The sequence below is a fragment of the Schistocerca piceifrons genome, chromosome 4 (assembly GCF_021461385.2).
Source record: "Schistocerca piceifrons isolate TAMUIC-IGC-003096 chromosome 4, iqSchPice1.1, whole genome shotgun sequence".
NCBI classification, from domain to species: Eukaryota; Metazoa; Arthropoda; class Insecta; order Orthoptera; family Acrididae; genus Schistocerca; species Schistocerca piceifrons.
The window spans coordinates 40,530,977-40,554,388 of record NC_060141.1 but is presented as its reverse complement, the minus strand read 5'-3'; the positions used below and the strand labels follow the sequence as shown (position 1 = coordinate 40,554,388).

Genomic DNA, 23,412 nt, shown 5'->3' with positions numbered 1-23,412 from the left:
TCATAATTTGTAACAGTGGCCTATCATTTTTGACTGAGGTGCAATTCCACTATGAACCACAAATTCATAAACATGTGAATTTCTTCTGTTCAATCAGACTTTGGGATGTATAAAAATTTAATCATTGTTGCTTACAATCCCTGATAAATGTGACTAAAAATCATATCTATCAGAAAACAAGGCAGAATGAAACTGTTTATATTAAAAATTTATATGACAGGAAGAAAGTAAGGTTTTATTTTAACTAGTAACTTACTTTTGGAATAAAACACACAACTTTTTCCACCAGAAAGTCCTTGCTTTCTGTAAGTCCATCTTTTATTGCAAAATAATGAAAGCCAGAAAGAAACAGCAGTCTCAAACCAATTTTTAGTGGAAAGTAAGCACAGACAATACACATATATATTTGTAACTTCTAAACAGCAACTGCAAAAGGAGTTACAATTTCTCTGCTGTAACATGTACATTTTGCAAACAGAATACATATACACAATCAAAAGACCAATTGAATATGTTCTCATAAAACATACTCAACAGAAACACAATGAATAAGGAAGCCTCCTCAAATATGCATGTGAGTGTACAATACAACGGCAATCAGATTACTGAAATGGCAAATATATTAATGAGAATTCAGATCACTGTATTGGTATTTTCTTATTCTACTGGATGTTCAGATACATCCTTGTGCAATGTGGTGGTATCAATACAACTGTTTCCACTATTTTAACACATACAAGGTCTCAAACTGTTTTTTGGCAGTCAACTTATTAAACCATGAGTAATACAGACCCCCAAATACAATGTGATTGTTATTTGGATACAGTGTTTACAAAAATTGCCTTAGCAGAATGCACAGTCAGTCTTAAACTCTAAATACTGTGACAAACTACAAGCTAACACTTATAAACACGCAAGATAGAATAAAAAATACTTATGAGAGGCAATCACACAGCTTTTCTGTGATACTCAGGTGCTGCAATGTGGTAATCCTGTACAGCTTGTAGTGATGAGTAATTTTTATGTAAGAATCTGAAACAAGCAAAATATGGTAATTAATTTTGTTGTCTTTTTTGATATTGTATGTGGTTTACACTACAAATTATTAATAAAAATGTGCAATTCACTGTCCATTCTATATTGATTAACCGAGGTAATTCTGTAAAAAACTGTGACCCAAGTTGCAATAAAGTTATGTCATCAGCCTGTTGAGAAGATCTCATCTAATATTTGTATGACAAAATTCCACACACACATTGCAACAGCCTTCTCATAAGGGAAAAGTAAGGAACAGATTAACATCTGCAAACTACATACAAGTTACATATCCTGCAACTACACTTTACTGACACCACAAAAGTCATTATACCTTGATGAACATGTAAATAAGAGAAATATTTATGGAAGAGGTTTAACATACACCCCCCCCCCCCCCCCCCCCAACATTACTATAATATTTGATACCCGGAGTTTGTAGCCGGTTATCAGTACTTTCTGTTACACAAAGAATAAAAATCATGCCACTATGGCATCTTTTCCTGTTATGTAATTGTACTATATAATACTATGAACCATCAACACTTACTCGTGTTGTTGTTGTGGTCTTCAGTCCTGAGACTGGTTTGATGCAGCTCTCCATGCTACTCTATCCTGTGCAAGCTTTTTCATCTCCCAGTACCTACTGCAACCTACATCCTTCTGAATCTGCTTAGTGTATTCATCTCTTGGTCTCCCTCTACGATTTTTACCCTCCACGCTGCCCTCCAATACTAAATTGGTGATCCCTTGATGCCTCAGAACATGTCCTACCAACCGATCCCTTCTTCTGGTCAAGTTGTGCCACAAACTTCTCTTCTCCCCAATCCTATTCAACACTTCCTCATTAGTTATGTGATCTACCCATCTAATCTTCAGCATTCTTCTGTAGCACCACATTTCGAAAGCTTCTATTCTCTTCTTGTCCAAACTATTTATCGTCCATGTTTCACTTCCATACATGGCTACACTCCATACGAATACTTTCAGAAATGACTTCCTGACACTTAAATCAATACTGGATGTTAACAAATTTCTCTTCTTCAGAAACGCTTTCCTTGCCATTGCCAGCCTACATTTTATATCCTCTCTACTTCGACCATCATCAGTTATTTTGCTCCCCAAATAGCAAAACTCCTTTACTACTTTAAGTGCCTCATTTCCTAATCTAATTCCCTCAGCATCACCCGACTTAATTAGACTACATTCCATTATCCTTGTTTTGCTTTTGTTGATGTTCATCTTATATCCTCCTTTCAAGACACTGTCCATTCCATTCAACTGCTCTTCCAAGTCCTTTGCTGTCTCTGACAGAATTACAATGTCATCGGCAAACCTGAAAGCTTTTATTTCTTCTCCATGAATTTTAATACCTACTCCGAATTTTTCTTTTGTTTCCTTTACTGCTTGCTCAATATACAGATTGAACAACATCGGGGACAGGCTACAACCCTGTCTTACTCCCTTCCCAACCACTGCTTCCCTTTCATGTCCCTCGACTCTTATAACTGCCATCTGGTTTCTGTACAAATTGTAAATAGCCTTTCGCTCCCTGTATTTTACCCCGGCCACCTTTAGAATTTGAAAGAGAGTATTCCAGTCAACATTGTCAAAAGCTTTCTCTAAGTCTACAAATGCTAGAAACGTAGATTTGCCTTTCCTTAATCTTTCTTCTAAGATAAGTCGTAAGGTCAGAACTATAATAATCAGTATGTAATTCATTTGATTAGAAGTAGTTACAAATGTTAGCATCATTATTACTTTCGTCAATTAACTGCAATTAGATCTCAAAAGTTCAGTTTGGAACACGTTATTGTAAATCGATCAAAAAGCAAGAACCAAATTTAAATTCACATAATTTCAAGTGATATGTAATTTCAAACCCAAATTTGTAAACTAGAATTAATACCATTACTAAAATAATTAACTGATCATTGTTAGCACATGTAATTAACTCCATTACTTCTGTTTGGATGCATATTTCAAAGTTATGAGATATTAAAGAGGTTAAACAAATTGTGTATATATTACGTAAATGTTAGCAATATTTCCAGATCGATAATTGATTTGTATTTATTAAATTAATGAGATGCATTATTGTAAAAAAGTCATATTTAATTTTCTAACCTAAAGCTCATCTGTAATGAACTAATATTTTATGATGTAAGTAATCTGATTGTCAACCTTTTATATATTTGTAACTTTTAATTGTAACTATTAATTTCATGATGGTGTAATAATTGAAGTAATGAACACTCATTGTTTGGAATATATATGAGCAAACACAGCAATGCAGCATCAGGGGTTCACTTTGTAGTCAAGTCTTTTCAGTAACTCAGTCTGTCAGCTGTTGGATTGTCAAAGAGACTATATGTGAAGTTTGATGTATTCTGCAATGAATTTGGAAAAATATTATCATCAAAAACTAAACCGCCACAAATTGTATTACCTTGAGTTTTAATTAGAAGGAATCACCAGCTACCCGACTCAGGCATATTACAAGATACGTACAACAAAAATACTTTGTTACACATTGCCCTTACTTACGTCCACTCGAGGTGTAAATATATAAGTAATTATATTAACGCACCGATAAATAAATTATATGCATTCATAAAGTAAGGGAGATGTCATAAGGTTCTCAGAAGTGTAGAAATATTTACAGAAATTCACTGTGTTGCATAAACATCAGCTGCATAATTAAACTTTACCTGTAAATTTTTTTGTGAATAAGACTGTCTAGATCACTTAATATACAAGATGTCACTGAATGGTTTCGTCATAGAGTAGGTATGGATGTGCCAAAGATGAATGGCCAATAGCTGTGAAGCATGAAGCCTTCTCAATCAAATGTCACATCTCTGGTGTCTAATGACCGATCAGTGTGGCCATAGTCATCATCTGTGTTAAGAGCTGATGTTTTGTTTTGCCAGAAAAATGATATGTGTAATAATAGAGCAAGAAATTGTTGCAAAGTTTCACATGAAACTTGGAAAAACTGCTACTGAAGCCAATCTCTTACTGAAATAAGTGTATGGTGAAGACTTGTTTGTCATGTCCGCAATTTTTTAAATGGTTTGTAAGATGACCCAGAAGATGTTGAAGATGAAACACATCTTGGACACCCTTCAGTATCAAAAATGGATGAAAATATTGAAAAAGTAGGTAATATGATTTGATCTGACTGTTATTGAGTATTCGATTGATTGCTGAGACTGTAGGAATTGAGAAGAACGTGTAAGGCAAATTTTACGTAGTCAATTGAACATGAGAAAAGTGTAAGCACTGAAAGTGATCCTAATTTCTTTGAAAAAGTGATTACATGGGATGAATCTTGGTTTTTCACTTATGATCCAGAAACTAAGTGCCAAATCAAGCTTCAAAGTTATGATGATATAAGCATCATAATGAATTTTGACTAATTAAATAAGAAACTTTTCCGTGGGTACATGTAGTCACTTTCCACCCTAATGACTATTGTAACCCCTTCAGATGTGTACATTACTGGGACACAAAAGCACTGAGAGGTTGTATTGATTTATTAAAAAAATTAATTCAAAATGACATGGCTTGTAAATCGAGAACATTGTGTTGAAGCATGCCACTGCGGAAGATTCCAAGGACACGTGCTGATCCACAACCATTGACTAGCTGCACACAACTCAAGGATACTGGGATCAGCATAATGCTAGATACATACATTTCTCAATAGAATTCCAAATTCTAAAGAAAATGAAGTGACTTAAGGAGAAAAGCAAGGGGTCTTATAATCTTGTTTAATTTATTATATTTTATCACCCAAGACTCTCTTCTTAATAGCTGCAGGTTCCATCTGAGATTTTCTTTTATTTTGCCACAATAACAATACAAACCTCCAACATCTTTTGTTATTTACACCAATATACCTGACAGCACAAAAAGTGGCAGTGAGAATCAAAGCCAGTGTCGAAGACTGGTGCAAATGAAATGCAACATGCAATTTTTTTTTCATATATGTGGAAGAGGAATAATTACTTGAAATATTATGAAAAACTGGTCCTGTCTGTGTTATAGACCTTTTCTGTGAAGAGAGAGAAACTTTTCTGAAGGACGCAAAGGGTGAGAGTGTGTTATTAGCTATTTGTACACTATCAAGCTCCTTAACAACATTGTTTTTGGTTATCACTGTAATTGAATGATGAAAATGCAGGCTTTCTTTGTGAAGGGACAGAAGTTTGATTCTATGTTAAATTGCAACAGTTTGTTTCTTTTTCTTCCTTGCCTTAAGAGACACAGACCACAAGGAAAGTATCCCTCTATTCTGATGACAACGCACTTAATTTTCAACAACAGAAGTGAAAGTTTTTAAGACTGTCAGTCAACGAGATCACATGTGGTAGCAAGTATTATGAAACTGGCGGCAACACTTATTGTTAGCAAGCCCATATGAAATTACTCTGACTTTTGAAATAATAATAATAATAATAATAATAATAATAAAAGATTAACAGGAAAAATTCACAAAATCATATTAAACATTTGGGAAAGAGAACAGATCCCTTCTGAATGGAAACGCGCACTCATCCATCCACTCCACAAAAAAAGGGGACAAAACTGAACCAAATAATTATAGGGGTATCTCACTCATACCGGTCACATATAAAATCCTATCAAAAGTTCTCATGAATAGATTAGAAGAACAAGCTGACCCACAAATAGGAGAATACCAGGCCGGTTTTCGCAAAGGACGATCAAGCATAGAGCAGATCTGGCATCTGAAAATGATTCTCCAGATGAGAAACACCTGTAACACAGTGGTTACTTTTGTAGATTTTAAAAAGGCCTACGACTCAATAGACAGAGTAGCGCTCTGCAAGACGCTGGAAGAATTCAGCATTGACAGAAAGATAAGAGCAATCATTCGGGAAACATTAACTGACACAGTCTCCAAGGTTAAATTTATGGGGGATATCTCGGAACCATTTGAAATCCAAACTGGAGTGCGACAGGGTGACGGACTTTCACCATTACTCTTTAATATCATTCTCGAAAAAATTATAAGGACATGGGAAAAAGAAGTCAAAGGAATCCAAATTGGCATTAGAAAAGATAATAGATTCAATGTGAAGTGTTTAGCTTTTGCGGATGACCTTGCAATCCTCACAAATAATAGAAAAGAAACCACAACACCATATAGAAGTTACACGAAATTGCACAAAGAACTGGCCTGCAAATCTCATATGAGAAAACCCAGTACATAGAAAGAGTGCCACAAGACAAATTGCCTATTGTGACAACCCATGGGAAAATCGTACAAGTACCACATTTTAAGTACCTGGGAGAAATCATCCAGCCATCAGGGATCAACCTAAAGGCCAATGAGGAAAGAATAAAAAAACTACAGAAAGCATATAAACTCACGTGGAACTATTATAACAAAAGGTCCATGTCCATTAAAGCAAAATTGAGGCACTACAACACTGTCGTACTTCCGGAGGCACTGTATGCATCTGAAACAACACAAATAGGTGGGCAAACTAAAATCAAAGAAATAGAGAAACAAGAAAGGAAAATTCTCAGGAAAATGTTTGGCCCGATACAAGAGCAAGGAATCTGGAAGAAGAGACCAACATCAGAATTACATAAATACACAGACAAGATTACGGATACAATAAGGAAAAGAAGAATGCAGTTCTATGGACATATCCACAGGATGAATGAAAACAGAATTTCAAAGCGAATTCTTAAAGTCATCAACTCAGGCAGGGGAAAAACAAAATGGATAAAAGAAGTTGAAGAGGATCTCAGACAAGCACACATAACAGTAAATGATGCAGAAAATAGAACTGAATTCAGGAACATCATCAAAAAACATAAATTTGACACCACAACACAGAAGAGACCAGGATGCAAATGGACAGCAGAGCGAAAGAAACAACACAGTGAACACATGAAGAAAATTTGGGCTCAGAAAAAACATAAACAATCATCATAAAGGAATTCAAGTTCAAACGCTCTCTTAAATGGGAATAATCGAAAATAATAATAATAATAATAATAATAATAATAATAATTTTCCATTTTTAACCAGACATAACGTCTGAGAAAGGAAAGAAATAATAATAATATAGTAATAATAAATTAACTCCATCGCAATCTAGCAGAATGGCAAAATTGTCAAAACCCGATTACTCAGTCTGTGGTTTCCTTATGTTTGTGAACATTTTTGTTTAGACTTTACCACGACTGTTACTAATATCGAATGAAACAACAAGTTTACTGTTACCAGTTAGTGTTTGTTTATTGTCACAAGACATTTTGAAGGGTTAAACCTCATTCATCAGGTGGAATTATACGCATGGCACATGTGTTGTACTATGACTTTGGAACAACCTGTGGCATCGTATCTACGGTAGTCAAGGGCTCCTTTTCTTGTCATGATACATCACATCACATACACCATCACTGACAAAGTGCAGTGTTATATGTGATGCATCATTGTCAAGAAAAGATTCCTGTGCCAACTGGAGACAGTGCCACAGGTTATTCCAAGCTCATTACACAATGCATACATGCCGTTTTAATCCACATAGTTACAACCTGATGATGGAGAGTTAAACCGTCAAAATTTCTTGTGGTAATAAACAGTTACTGATAACAATGAAATTGTTGAGTCATTCGGTTTCCTTGTGTTGCAGAGTTCATAATCCTAACACATTCAGTTCATATTATTGTTCAGATGGTTTCTTTCTGAACTTGGTTCTGACTTTCATTGGAAATAAATGCCATAAAATATCTAAACACTCTACACAATGTCTACTAAATAAAAACACTTTGACACATGGGATTTTTTCTGCCTTACATTCACTGAAAAAGAAACTTGGACTGTATTCATGAAGTTGTGTATGTGCACAATTATTTAAGGTAATCAACTGCCTGAAAGGTGAAAGTAATGACATGCATTACAGTTAACCAGTAATTATTGCACAAAACAAAGTTCATCTTCAGTTTTATTAAATACTTTTAATTATCTACAGAAAATATAAAAAAAGTACGAGCAAGGATTAGAGTCCACATTGTCCAGGTTGGTAAGCATAGACTCTAACTGTTGCACCAGCTCTCCTATTGAACACAGTAAAGTACTCAAAATGTGATGACTGTTGATCTCAATTTTTTCGAAAACAAAAGCCTAGTGACCTAAACCATGAACGGACACATAAGACAGACTAAACTGCTTAACTCCCTGTAGGATATCTTCTCATGTGAAGGAAAATGTTAGATGTTACTCCTGTATGTCATGGCAGTATTCTACTGCACTGACTGACAGCCCGAACATGACAAATTATGTTTCTCTACACACCATTTATTCTACAATAGTCAATGACGGTACACAATTCAAGGCTGGATACCCAAACCACCACACTTTGGGTATTTATACACAGAGACATGCTGAAATGAAATAGACTTGGCTATCAAGAGGATTACATGAAGCCTTCAACGACTACAACAACAGATTATTATCAAAAAGATCTCTGGAAAAAATTCTGTAGTGGCTCATGTTTTCCACTCTCAGACAAGACAGTGACTGTAACTGAAGGCAGCAAACAATAGTCAGAAATGCTTAACTCTGTTTTTCCAAAGTTCTGGTACAATAATTCTAGCTTGAAAAAATTATAGATGCTGATTAATTAATGATTATGATCACAGTTTATATTGTGTCTAGAGGTCTCAGTAGAAACCAACAAAAGCACATCCAACATATAACATTTAAAGAAATGAAATTTCATTATTTGTTTCCATTGTAACAATATCACTCAGTCACCTGCAAGCAGGTGAAGATCACAATGTCTCACATGGCAATCTGATATTTTAACTGAGATTGATATTCTGTTTTCATGAAGACAGTACACATACAATCCAATTACTGGTTACAACTGTTTCTGTTCCTGCTAGAAAGGTCAAGCTGTGATAGCTGATTTCAACAATGAAGCATTTTTTCTAGGTATGAACCTCTGTCCAAATCTTTGAAACAGACTTCACCATTCGATAATTTTGGGGGGGGGGGGGGGGCGCCTCTGTTTAACACATACTACAAATAACAGTGTAACTGAGCATTTCTGATACACAAATCATCGCCAGAGATGAAAGAAGTGATAAGAAACAGAAAAAAAAATCTGAGGACTGACTGAGAATTGCATTTTTAAACCTTCACATTTATTGCCTGACAGCAACATATTCACCAACTACATTGTTTGTCAGTGAGACTAAGATGTGAATAACAATTCCACATCAACCCGACAACTACTACAACGGACAACGAGAATACATCAAAAATCTTACAGGCTTCCCAGTGTTGACAACAGCTGAAAACTATTATTTGCCAATATTGCCACCACTGTTGTGTGTCCATATTCAACATTACTATGTTTTACAGAACATTAATAATTTTTTAATTTTCAGTTATCAGTCTATGATCATCTTCCTGACCTTTTTTTGTTATTCATACTACATAACAACGAACTTCTTTCAACTATAACTATTCACATTTATGATGGTGTCACTATAGTGTGCCTTTTGCTTATATTTTATATATACGTACAGTTCTTTAACTACTGACACAATATTTAGTAAATGTCTCTAATATGACATATGCCATCGGCAAATGCTGATTGTGACAAGAAAGCATTACTGAAAACAAAGAAGCTAAACAACAGTCACTCACTGTCATTCTTAAAACCACATGCATTATATTTTTTCCAAAATGATTTACTAGGAATCACAGTTATTCATTAATATTTTTGCTAACTGTAATTTCTTCGGTAACACCACACAGACCACCTGAAAAATATGATGCTACAATACTTCAATTAATAAGCTTATTAAAATCTGTTTTACCTGAGAAAATCATTGATGTACGCTGTTAACAGTGCAATACTCTTGTCGTCTAGTGGTGTGTATGCCAGCACACTTCCAAGGCGAACTAAAAAATAAAAATTTATAATTTTTCAAAAGTAACAACAATTACAACAATGGGATATTCAAGAAAAAGTGTCATTAATTACTTGGATGACAGATTGCCACTCATGTTACAGAGGAGAGCAAACTTAGGAGAACATCTTTTCAATTATAAAGAAGAATTACTTCATATTTAAAGAGACACACAAAACATCCCTCTTTTAAATTGAAAATCTCGGAACAGGGATGAACTTTGGGGAAAAAATTTCTACAACATTCTGTTCATGTTAGAAGTTGATACAAAATTTAAATGAACAGTTTCTTTCTGTCATTGGCAACAAAGTTCACAATTTCAGTTTCCAGCAATACCACAACTTGCAATGTACTTCTGTTCTGTATGATATGTATGTGGAGAACACTAGGAAAAATGGACTACATGGACTACCTTTTCATGCTTAGTGATAATTGCAATGAAAGCGATGTTTTTCCCATGACTTTAGAATCATATTTTCAGCAGTATCAATTTATGATGGTTCAACAACAAGTTATCTGTTATCTTATGGACTTATTTTTACTACTGGTGACTGGAGGGAGGTGCAGCATTCAACTGCATCATTTTAGATTACAGAAACCTTTGTAACATAATTATATTTCATTGAGAGCAAAACACAATAACTGTTTCACAGAAATTATGTGTATCCATACATGACAAATGTCTTTGATGATAGTTGGAAGAACTGGAGAACAAAACATAAAATGCAATGAAATCATGGCTCTGAATAATGGCTGTGCGCCATGGAGGGGAAAAAACAATCGAAAGGAAATAATAAAAAAGCAAGAGATTAAAAAATGCAAATACAACATTTTAAAAAAATATAAGGAAGGGTTGAAAAGGGACACATAATAAATTTTTGTTGTTGCATTTGTGTGGTTAAAATAGCAGCAGTAGAACGAAAACTCCCCATTTTACGTTTAGATGATGTGAGGTGGCAGACCTCACAGCAGCAGCATAAAATAATGCTTAAAGACGCCATGTGCAATACATGTAATATAATGACAAACTGTACCTGACACTGCAATCTTATACCCAAGCACTAACAGGGAAGACAATTCATCATATAACAATTGTAATTAATACACTGTTGTCAATCCTATCGACTCAATAAGGATGAAGCTGATGTAATGAATTAAAATTTGTGCCAAGGCCGGGACTTGAACCCGAGTCTCCTGCTTACTAGACAGATACACTATGTGATCAGAAGTATCCGGACACCTGGCTGAAAATAGCTTACAAGTTCGTGGCGCCCTCTGTCGGTAATGCTGGAATTTAATATGGTGTTGGCCCACCCTTAGCCTCGATTATAGCTTCCACTCTTGCAGGCATATGTTCAATAAGGTGCTGGAAGCTTTCTTGGGGAATGGCAGCTCATTCTTCACAGAGTGCTGCACTGAAGAGAGGTATCAATGTCAGTCAGTGAGACCTGGCATAAAGTCGGCATTCCAAAACATCCCAAATGTGTTCTATAGGATTCAGGTCGGGATTCTGTGCAGGCCAGTCCATTACAGGGATGTTATTGTTGTCTACTCACTCCGCCACAGGCCGTGCATTATGAACAGGTGCTCGATCGTGTTGAAAGAGCAGTCGCCATCTCCAAATTGCTTTTCAATAGTGGGAAGCAAAAAGGCACTTAAAACATCAATGTAGGCCTGTGCTGTGACAGTGCCATACAAAACAACAATGGATGCAAGACCTCTCCATGAAAAACATGACCACACCATAACACCACCACCTCCGAATCTTACTGTTGGCACTACACACTTTGGCAGATGATGTTCACCAGCCATTCGCCATACCCACACGCTGCCATCGGATCGCCACATTGTGTACCATGATTCGTCACTCCACATAACGTTTTTCCACTGTCCAATCATCCAATGTTTACGCTCCTTACACCAAGTACGACGTCGTTTGGCATTTACCGGCGTGATGTGTGGCTTATGAGCAACTGCTCGACCACGAAATCCAAGTTTACTCACCTCCCGCCTGACTGTCATAGTACTTGCACTGGATCCTGTTGCAGTTTGGAATTCCTGAATGATGGTCTGGATAGATGTCTGCCTATTACGCATTACAATCCTCTTCAACTGTCGGTGGTCTCTGTCAGTTAACAGACGAGGTCACCTGTACGCTTTTGTGCTGTACATGCCCCTTCATGTTTCCGTTTCACTATCACATTGGGAAACAGTGGACCTAGGGAGGTTTAGGAGTGAGGAAATCTTGTGTACAGCCGTGTACAACAAGTGACACGCAATCACCTGACCACGTTCAAAGTCTGTGAGTTCCGCGGAGTGCCCCATTCTGCTCTCTCACAATGTCCAGTGACTACTGAGGTCACTGATATTGAGTACCTGGCAGTAGGTGGCAGCACAATGCATCTAATATGAAAAAACGACGTTTTTGGGGGTGTCCGGAAACATTTGATCACATAGTGTATGTTATCCACTACACCTCAGTTGGCATTGTGGCTAACACAGGCCCACCACCAACTATCCTAATCCAATACCCTCCCTAACACAAACTCCAATTCACACCTCAGTCCATCTTGATTTTCTCCTCCTCAAATAATCAGTACTGCCAAGGCTCTCCAACACTGGAACAGCACCCCAGGGGGAAATCTTACCTGTACCTCAGGTGTAGGTGATCTATCATTTTGATGAATTACACTTCCTGGAGACATAGTATGTTTATTATTTATGTTTGTTAGTGTTATAAGGTAATTCATGTCACCACTGATGCTAGAGCTGTTTCACGTGAAGTGCGAGGGCAATGAGACAGGGTTGGATCTTCGCACATGTGGCAACTTCAGCTAGGTTGGAAATCACTAATATTTATATGATAACCATCATCTGTGAGAGGATGGAAACCCATTTGTCATAATAATGTGTAGATTATTATTATTATTATTATTATTAACTGAATTACTACCCTGTAAAAAAGCTAATATATGTAAAGTTGATTATGTACAAACTGATTATAACCGAAGTCTCAGTTTCAAAACGCTGTAAAAAAATAACTGCAGCTCAGAATAACATCAAACTTGAACAGAATATTATCAAAGATGGGGGACATGTCACGGAAAAAAAATAAATAAATAAATAAATAATTTACGAAAATTTTACTGGCAGATGGCACTATATTGGCAGAATATGCAAAATAAATGACATGGGGTACACAGCTGTTCCTCAGTTTGCATTTGAGATGCTTGTCATGACTGTAATGCAGGATCGTGCACTGCTGACAATTCTCTTTTATGAGAACAGTGACTGTGCACTGTTAGCTCTCCAGACGTTCTGGATGCTCAAGGGTATGAAAAAAGGGGTTGCTCTGATGTCTGCCATTGGCCTGGAGAAAATGATTATGTAATTTGTAAAGACAGGTTCTTTTGAAGTGCAATGTGGCAGAGGGAAGAAAACAACAGATCCAACATCAGTAAAAGATGTGTCCACAGCACTGCTTGAGGAATCGAGCAGTGGTATGCAAATATGCAGTGCAAGGGGAATTGCCCCAACTCTGGACATGTCTGTGACCTGACAACATTGTTCATTGTAGGCCCCCCCCCCCCCCCTCCCCCGCCATCGCCACCTCTAAAGAGACAGGTCCTATGGGTGCTGTTACCTCTACCATCACTGGTAGATACTATTAAGAGTCTTTTTCACACCAACATCATTCCAATCCTCCAACAATGTGGATATGTAGGTAGGATTATTTTTATGCAAGATGGCACTCTTCTGCACAATGAACAGCTTGTAAAGTAGCACCTGCTGCAGAGGCATTTTGGTAATGCTGGAATTCTCAGCCGTAATTTCCTTACAGCCTGGCTATCAATATCATCTTATCTTAATCTGTGTGACTTCTGGCTGCGGGTGTTATCTGAAAAATGTCATGTTCAGTGCTCTGATTACTAACATACTTGTACTGAAAGCACACATTGTGTAACACATTCTGGACATGACCTCTGAGAAACTCTGATCATTGTGGAACATGCTGTTTCTCGATCCTAACTTGTGGCAGAAAACAGTGAACAGCATGTTGAACAGTTCTCACACCAGTCTCATGACAACTGTAAACCCATTGTTACTTTTTACACAGTCTTCTGGTCTCAGGACAATTAAAAACCTATTTTTTTCCCATTCAATGTGATACAATCTTGCTGTGGTGGATAGGTTTACGTAACTAATAAGGCCACAGCTGTTGTACGCCAAACTTGTGTGGTCATGCATATTGCACAGTATGATTGGTTTACTGTGCAACTCACGTTATAGCCATTGTATTGCGTTTCATCTGTCCTCTGCAACTGAACTCATTAATTAATTAAAACTTCTGGGCTAAGAGGCCATGGTCCAATAGTAGAAATACTTCTCCCTGACGTTTCGTTGCCAGCTGTGGGCAACATCATCTGAGGTAAGTCTACGACTGGCTGCTAGGCCGTGGGGGTCCTGTTTATATAGAGCACGTAGAGGGCGCCACCACTCGTCACGTGTTGTCAACAGTAAAACTATCTCTGGCTGGCGTCATTACTCTCAATCGAAGGTAATCGATTGTCACATCTTTGGTACAGAGTCGATCGCCGTATCTTATCTAGCTTCAAGCCTTCTTCTTTCCTGTTAAAATTATTGTGGTGTTTAAAAATCTCTACAGCCTCTCTATACAAATGTGTATAATAATGCAATGTCTTAGCTAGCACGCTCGTCTCACTAAATTTTATTTCATGGTCACCCGTTTCAAAAACATGTTCCGCTACAGCCGATTTGTCCGTGTGTCCCAGTCGACAGTTCCTTTTATGTTCAGTTTGGTGAGTATTGATACTTCTTTTTGTGGTTCCAATGTAAACCTTCCCACAACTACACGGAATCTTATAGACACCAGGAGTAGCTAGAGGGTGTCGTGCATCTTTCGCCGATCTTAAGCATTCACTAATCTTCTTGGTGGGTCTGAAGATTGTTTCAACTCTGAACTTGGCCAGCACTTTCCCGATACGGTCCGTAATATTGTGGATGAATGGAAGAAAAACTTTCCCCACCGATGGTTGTTGTTGTTGCACGTTTTCGGACATTTTTCTTCTGGGATGGAGTGCTCTATCTATCTCCTTGCCAGCGTACCCATTTTTCTGGAAAGCGGTTCGCAAGTGGTTTAGTTCCTCTTGCAAATAAGCTGGCTCACAGATTTTATTAGCCCTGTCTACCAATGTCTTGATAATACCTCTCTTCTACCTGGGATGATGGTTTGAATCCTTATGAATATAACGATCGGTATGCGTATCTTTTCTGTAGACTTTGTGACCCAGAGTCCCATCTGCTCGTTTAATTACTGAGACGTCCAAAAAATTTATCTGTCCATTACTTTCTGTCTCCATAGTGAATTGTATTTTTGAATTGATGCTATTCAAATGCTTCAAAAAACGGTTCAGTTCTTCTTCACCGTGATTCCATATGACAAAAATGTCGTCCACATACCGATACCACTTCAAAGGCTTTTTTCTGGCTGACTGCAGTGCTTGCTGTTCAAAAAATTCCATAAAAATATTAGCAACGGCTGGACTTAGAGGGCTACCCATTGCCACTCCATTAATTTGTTCATAGAAAACAATTATGAAATATTACCAGCTGTATTTCAGTATATGTTCTGTCAAGTTTAGAATCACCAAGCCCACTGTAGAAAGACTCGTACAAGTAATACTTTCAGCTCAGTGCCAACACAGTGCACAGACATCAGCATATATAGGTAAAATTGTTTTATGTACTGGATGTTCTGAAACTCAAGTCCAACCAGAAGAAATTTGGAGGCAGAATTTGTGCACATTTTAAAAAGAAGCTAAGGAGATTGAGTATTAATGAAGTTTGCTTCAATGAATGCGTTAAGATTCCTTAGGCAACAATTTGAGTGGAATATGTTTTACTCAATCCTCACATTACCAAAAGAGAAATGTAATTAACACACTCAATTTGTCTCAAGACTGCTCAACAGATAAATTTGTGAATCAATATTTGACAATCAGGTGCCACAAGGCTCTATGTTGGGCCCCTTCTTGTTTATTTGCTACGTGAATGATTTCCCAAAAGTATTAGACACCAGTCATCATTACTATGTATGCTGATGACACCTCTGGGGTTTGCTGGGCACGTAGTAATGATGCCCTAAATTCAGTGGTACAGAATTTTCTTGAAAAAGCCCAAACACATTTTGAAAAAGAAAACCTGAGCGTCAATATTAACAAAACTAATTTAATTTATTTTAAGACAAGTGGCTCAAATACAAATACTGTTGTAAATGAGGACATTCAGGAAATTACCTGTTCAGAATGTAAATTTCTGGGGATATATGTACAGATGACAGACTTTTGTGAAATCAGCAAATAGATCATGTCAGTGGTAAAATAACATCTAGTCTGTATTTACTAAGGAGATTAGTTCAATATCTACATATTGAAGCAATAAAAATAGAATTTTTTGGGTTGGTGTACCCCCATCTATCTTATGGAATTGTATTGTGGGGTGGGTGTAGCCAATACAATATAAGAAGGGTATTTGTATTGCAGAAAAGAGTAATAAGAACTATGGCAAAAGTAAGACCTAGAACTTCATGCAAAAACCTGTTTATTAATTTTAATATTATGTCTATCAATGCAGTATATATGTTTCAATCAATATTATTAGTGAAAAAAGACAAAAAAAGTGACAAGCGGGAATACAGAAATCCATGATTATGATACAAGACACAAATCAGACTTACATATGGTAAGCAGAAGATTGAATCTAACAATGAATACCCCATTCATTAAGGGAGTAATATTGTATAATTCTCTGCCAAACAACCTGAAACAGCTTTCTGGTAGAATTTTTAAAATGAGTTAAAAAATGGCTTATATTGAAGTGCCCATACAGTATGGTGCTGACATGATTTGACCTCAGGAATGCTATGTTAAATATACTTAAATGATCTTTTACTTAATAGCATGGAATCTATATATTTTGTGTATATAATCTAAATGTAATTACTGTAACATTGCCCCTGCATATTAAATACATGTTTTGAGCTGTAAGATTTTAAAAAAAACCTCCACATAATTATATAATTTTCTGTTAATGAGTCCTGGCAACAGCTGTGTGTGATTACCATTTTGGTTATGAGAGAGGCAAAGGTTGCAGTTTCTGCTGGAAATGAGCACAGTTTTTGTTAGTCATGAGCCAAGTAACAAAGGTAATAAGTCGATTCACATACTGATTCTTTTCCTATGTATATAAGAAACTTGACATGGTTAAGGATTGCATATCACATCTGTCAGGTTTAAAAGAAGGAGTCTGTGATTTAATCAATGGTTCATATATTCCTGTAACTATTTGTTTAGTTGTTGACCATGCTCATTAGGTTGGGGTACATTATAACAGGGTTTAACACCATAGTAAGTGAAACTGTTTTCAACCTACAGGTACTTTACTACACATGGTCCTATTTGAGATGCTATGTCCTTGACTTGCTCCAACTTGGGACTCACCAAGCCAATTACAGGGGGACATAGCATTTGCCATGGATTCTGAATCGCAGTGTGACTAGGCACCTATGTCATATGCAATTCCTCACCAGAAAAGAAAAAAAGAAAAATAATTCTTGTTTCCTCGGATCTTTGAATTTTTAGTCTGTCCCATATTCTCTGAAGCACGTATAAATGAAATGGAGAGAAAACATATTGTACCAGCATTCCAGTAAAACAGAAGAACATTGATAATTAGACTCCAAAAATTATCAACATGAAAAATAAATCTTTGGAATTGAATTTAGAATCTCTTTCTGAATAGCAGGCCTGGAGGAACCTCATTTTCGAGATGGGGTCGAGGCACTCGAACATTGTTGGCAGAGTGCATCAATCTGCAAGGAGACTAAATTGAAAAATAAAAATAAAAAAGTTTTAATGATGTAAATACTTTTTTTTTCATTCTGTTCCGAGAACTTTTCAAACCATCTTCGTATTCAGTGCTAAATGATCTGAGTAGATAAAAGGTCATCAGTAAAATAATATTCATCTCTCCATTGATATCCTGTATCCTTGAGACCTTTCAGCAAATCCACTGAAGTCATGCAGAATTTACAGGATGCTCTTCACAGACTACAATGATAAGGGATGGCTGTGTCATTCTGATAGGTACTGGGTCACGTGGGAATCCAAATAAATGAGCTAGCTGACACCACACAGAATGCCTTGGGTGTTGTGCCAGCAAAGAGAAAAGATTTTGTGTGTATGGGAAAATGAGTGGCTGAAGGTACATACTAACAAACACTGGTTTTTTAAGCCAGCATTTCTGCCATAGCGAACACAGCTCTTCTGTTGATGGAACCCATTAATATATAGTGCTTGCGAAATGCAGGAGATGCTTTTAATTTGGGCAATGAAGAGGTAAAGAAAGAAAAAATTGTTCTTTATCATCTTTTTTAGAGAAGCTATTCAGAAAGAGATTCTAAATCCAATTCTAAAGATTTATTTTTCGTGTTGATAATTTTAAGCAGCATACTTTGTTATTTTTGGAGTCTAATTTTTCATTTCTAATTCTTCAGTTAAAATGTGATATACCCTTTCAGATGACACCTGGCAAGCGTGAGCAATTTCACGCACTTTCAATTGGCGATCCTCCATGACCATTTTGGGCACTTTTGCAATGATTTCTCGAGTAGTGACACATCCTGGATGACCATTGCACGAATCATCATCTAAGCTCTCCTGACCAAATTTAAATTCATTAGTTCACTTGGCAACAGTTGAATATGGAGTAGAGTCCCCCAGTGTATTCTGGAAATCAGCATGAATGTCCTTCGCTTTCATACCTTTCTTTAGGAAGTACTTAATCACTACTCAAATCTCAATTTTTTTCCATCTTCACAAATCACTGTGCGGGAACAATAGCAGAGCCATGACACCGCCACAGCTCTCTTCCAAGAAAACTGACGTGGCACATGTTTACAGGCAACAGTCCAATGAATACAACGGGAGCAACTTGTTGTGCTACCACTGACCTCTTGTGGTTATTCCAAGAACTTCTCAAACCACCCTCCTAAATTATTGCACGAAATACTACACATTCACACCAGGAAGCTCAAATTTCAAGAAATCATAGAAAATTATCAAGCAGCCACCGGTGCTCCTGTGCATAAGTGAATCAGTGTAAATAACTGTTTCTTATATTTATACAGACAACATTCAGTTTGTAATCACACATGCATCCTAATGTTACCACCTGCATGCAGTAAAAGAGGGAACTTCTACTACTCTGGGATTCAAATTTCTGTAAATGTGGGCCTATGAAAGCGCAAATGCCAAAACAAACAAGAGCAATCCACTCTAATATGTTTCATTACTCTTATGGCTGTCACTGGCTCTCATTGGACAGTTATTCACTATTGTTGAAATTAATTTATATCAATAAAGTATGTGAAAACTCTAAATTGTAAAAAGAATTTACTATACATTTATTAACATTTCGGACCAACTTTTTATGAAGGGTGTTCAAACGAAAAGATACAAAACACTGTGGTTATAACTGAAATCATTATTCAGAAGTAATCACCAAAGGCCTGAGCATAACTATCCCACTGTTTCAGAGCCACAAGATTCCCTGCTCCCAGAATTCCTGTGGCTTTAATAAAAAAAAAAAATAAATAAAAAAAAGAGGAAAGGGAAAGGATCAAATACACGGATGTCACAGAGAGACATGCCCAGCTTGTAGGATGGATGCTCAAGCTGCTCTCACCTGAACTTGGCCATTACCCATTACACTTTGTGTGACCTCGGAGATGTGCAAATGCGTGTTCCTGAGGAGCAGAATCATTCCCTCCGTAAGCAACCCACGCCATTTGCTCTTGATGGTCATGTGTAGGCTACAGAGTGTACATGTCACTGTAAAATCGTTTTTCCACGCTCAAGGAATTTGATGAGTATCGGATCTTGGATGTCGAAAAAGACAGTGATCATCACCTTGCCTGCTGAGGGCATAGTACTTGACAACGCTTGCTCCCACTACACAGATGTCTCACTACATTATCCTAAAATGGCATATGCAAATTTCAAACAGTTTGGTTGTTACTAAATTTCATATCTTATCATTTGGACACTCCTGATATCACCCACATGGCATCAGTAAAGAGAAAAAAATCAATTACAAACTCTTATCTCCAAGAAGTATTATGGACCAGCATAATACAATGGTATCTTTTGTAGGCAGATATGACCATTACTTTTGAAATTATAAAACATTTATAAATTTTTTGATATTTGTGGCAGAACTTGACTAAATGAAGGGATCAGTTGACAGGACACATTTTGAGATATCGAGGAATCGTTGAGTTTAAAGCTGGAGGGTCAAACTGGCCTTTCCACTGAAAACAACACCGACACAGCAAAGGTAAGTCTACCTCTATGTCTACATGTATCATCAGGCTGCTGTCATGTTCTGGAACACTGAAACCAATGAAATTGATAACTAAACAAAAAGTATTAAAAAAGCTGTCTTTTCATTTGCTAAGAGTTCTAAGATGCACTTCTAGGTGCCTCAAACTTGTTTCCACTCGACAGGAAATTTCAATGCTACTGTGGGGATGGTGGGAATTTCTGCTGTGCATAACTGCTCCTGTCTACTGGTTAACCTGTGGCATAGCAGGAGTCACTACTGCTATTTTTTTGTCATCACTAATGAAATTCAAATAAAATGTCTCCTTCTAAACAACACAGCGATGTCAATGTGAAACTGTGTTCTGTCAACAATGTTTTTCTCCTCATACAATGATTGATTTTGCATGTAAGCTGTAGTCGTTTTCAGATCTACAAGCAAGAAAAACCATGTTAAGTAAGACTAACAAACAAACTACATCATTATAAAAATAAAATTATACGAATATCACAGTAAATATTGCAACGCTGGATGACCCGTAACAGCTGAGGTGCACGAACTGTCATACTGCTTAAGATAACAAGTAAGGGCACATACTTTTGAATTAACCTACAAAAGAACAGTGCGTGACAAAAAACAATGCTTGCTGATGATAAAACTGTAATACTGTTACATAGTAAATGTGTGTATTTTTATATAACTGCTGTGTCTCAAGTGCACTCAACCATAAACCAATAACAAACAGGATATGTGGCTTGTACTTACAACTCCTTTTCACAATCAAGAGGCTCTGTGAAACTTCCTGGCAGATTAAAACTGTGTGCCGGACCCAGACACGAACCCGGGACTTTTGCCTTTCGTGGGCAAGTGCTCTACCATCTGAACTACCCGAGCACGACTCACAATCCATCCTCACAGCTTCAATTCTGCCAGTACCTCGTCTCCTACCTGCTGTGAGGATAGATTGTGAGTCATACTCAGGTAGCTCAGAGGCAGAACATTTGCCCGCGAAAGGCAAAGGTCCCGAGTTCGAGTCTCGGTCCGGCACACAGTTTTAATCTGCCAGGAAGTGTCGTATCAAGACACTCCGCTGCAGAGTAAAAAGCTCATTCGAGAGGTTCTGTGCGATAATATGACAAACCTGCTAATCACCGAGATCCATCTGCCCAGGTGAGACCAGATGTTTAGAGGCTTTGGATCTCTCACCTAGAGATATTTCAAGTTAGCAACCTGTTTCTTGCTGAAGATGAGGCCCAAGAACTTTACTGAATTGTTAAAATTGAGAATGATGTGCAGCAATCGATCTGACTTCATTAAATATGTTATGTTCACAATGAAAATTTAAAATTTACACAGAGGCATTTCCCTGAAGAACATTTAAAGCCAATGATTTTCATCACCAGTCATCCCACAAGCAACAAATAAAAATTAACTTACTAATAGGGATCACCAGACTGGTCTCCTGACTATGGACTCAGTATTGATAATGGATATGGCCAGCTCTAACCTAATATATTATTCACAAAAAGATAGCACTATAATAGGAATACTCATTCCTAGTGTTGTTTGATGAATTTGTATGCCAGGTAATATCACAAGCTTTTTCAACACATTGTTGTTTCCATTCACAAATAAACACATTACCCCAGGCGATACTTGGTTAAAATCATGAGGAGGTAGTTTTTAAGTATGGGATTTTATTTCTTGACATATCTCAGTTCATTCCGTACAGCCCTCAGTGTAGTTGTGCTCCTGAGTGTTATTTATTTGTCCTATCATAAGGAGATCCCAATCTCTACTCCAGAAGCACCAATGTAACATGAATCTTGAGGGTTGCTGGAACTAATCTCTCTCTGTTGATACCCTCTTGAAATGGGATATGGAATCCAGGCAGCTATCTAACATTACTACGTAGAAGTATTTCTTCATTATCTGGCCTACATATTTTGAGGTTCTATTGTCGTACATGGTTTACCTCTTCCATTTGCCTCTCTGGCTCCCACATATTTAAATTTAATTAAATGCTCTGAAATGAAATAGTCCCAGTCTCTCTCCCCCCCTTCCCCTTAAGATAATGTGCCTAGCTTTCATATGTTCTGCAAAGTTCTTATTGAGTGAATTACTACCGAGCCATTGATAACTAATAGTCACGCATCCTGAAGCCCTCGTGGCTCTTGTGACGTGTTCCATCACTTTCTCAGCACTGGTCAGTTGTTTGACTATAATATGTCCACTATACACTGTTCATATGGCTCATCTGATAATACATTTTATGTAGCTTGCCGAAGTATGGTAGATCTACCTAAATGGTCATGATCACACAACCATTTAGGTCATGGCTTCCACAACTTCTCCTGAGGCAATACTGACTACTGCAGGAGAACAAAGTGGTTGGTCAATAGCTGATTCTGATTCAGTTATAGGGCTTAGTTCTGTCACTGTTCCTACGCAAAAAAGTCAAGTACGATTTGGTAAGAGGAATCTCTCTACTATGTGACCCTTAGATCATGTGGTTGTGTGAAGGCCCATTATATTAAGACGTGTACTGAAAGCTTCAGTAAGCATAAATTAATTGAGGGAGTTCATGGATGAGATACTGGAGAGATTAATAAAATCACTGAATGAAAGACAGGGAGCATACACCTGTTTCACATGACATGTATAGCTTAACAACTACTGCTGTGTGGTTCTGAATGTACTGCAAAGCTACCAATAAAGATGTGGTTTCCGTAGGAAAATTCGAAGTCTTTGAAACTGGAAGATGGTCACAAGAACATGTAACCATTTTTCATTTTTGCATTGCCTGTGTGATGTATGTACATGATAGGCATCGAAATACAAAATGTTCTTGTTTATTATCTAGTAAAGGTTTATTATTCAATAAAAACCACTGATGTAACTGTAACTGTCTGGGAAGTACGAACTTCTGACTTAATTTCATGCATCGTAACTGATATTTTGGGAAAGCCTGCAGCTCTCATTCATTATTTAAATAATGAAACACTATAC

The 23,412-nt window shown here is 37.1% G+C and overlaps 1 protein-coding gene across 2 annotated transcripts in view; it reads right to left on the bottom strand.

The window, feature by feature from the left end:
• Positions 1-277: 277 nt before the first annotated feature.
• The window catches only part of LOC124794642 (mortality factor 4-like protein 1), a 138,404-nt gene continuing 115,269 nt past the window's right edge, over positions 278-23,412 (bottom strand). For both annotated transcript variants that reach the window (XM_047258160.1, XM_047258159.1), the window contains 2 exons: positions 9,910-9,994; positions 278-1,032 (listed from right to left, as the gene is read on the bottom strand). In XM_047258160.1, the coding sequence (XP_047114116.1) occupies positions 948-1,032; positions 9,910-9,994 (170 nt within the window). In that variant the 3' untranslated portion in view covers positions 278-947. The remainder of the gene's footprint in view (positions 1,033-9,909; positions 9,995-23,412) is intronic.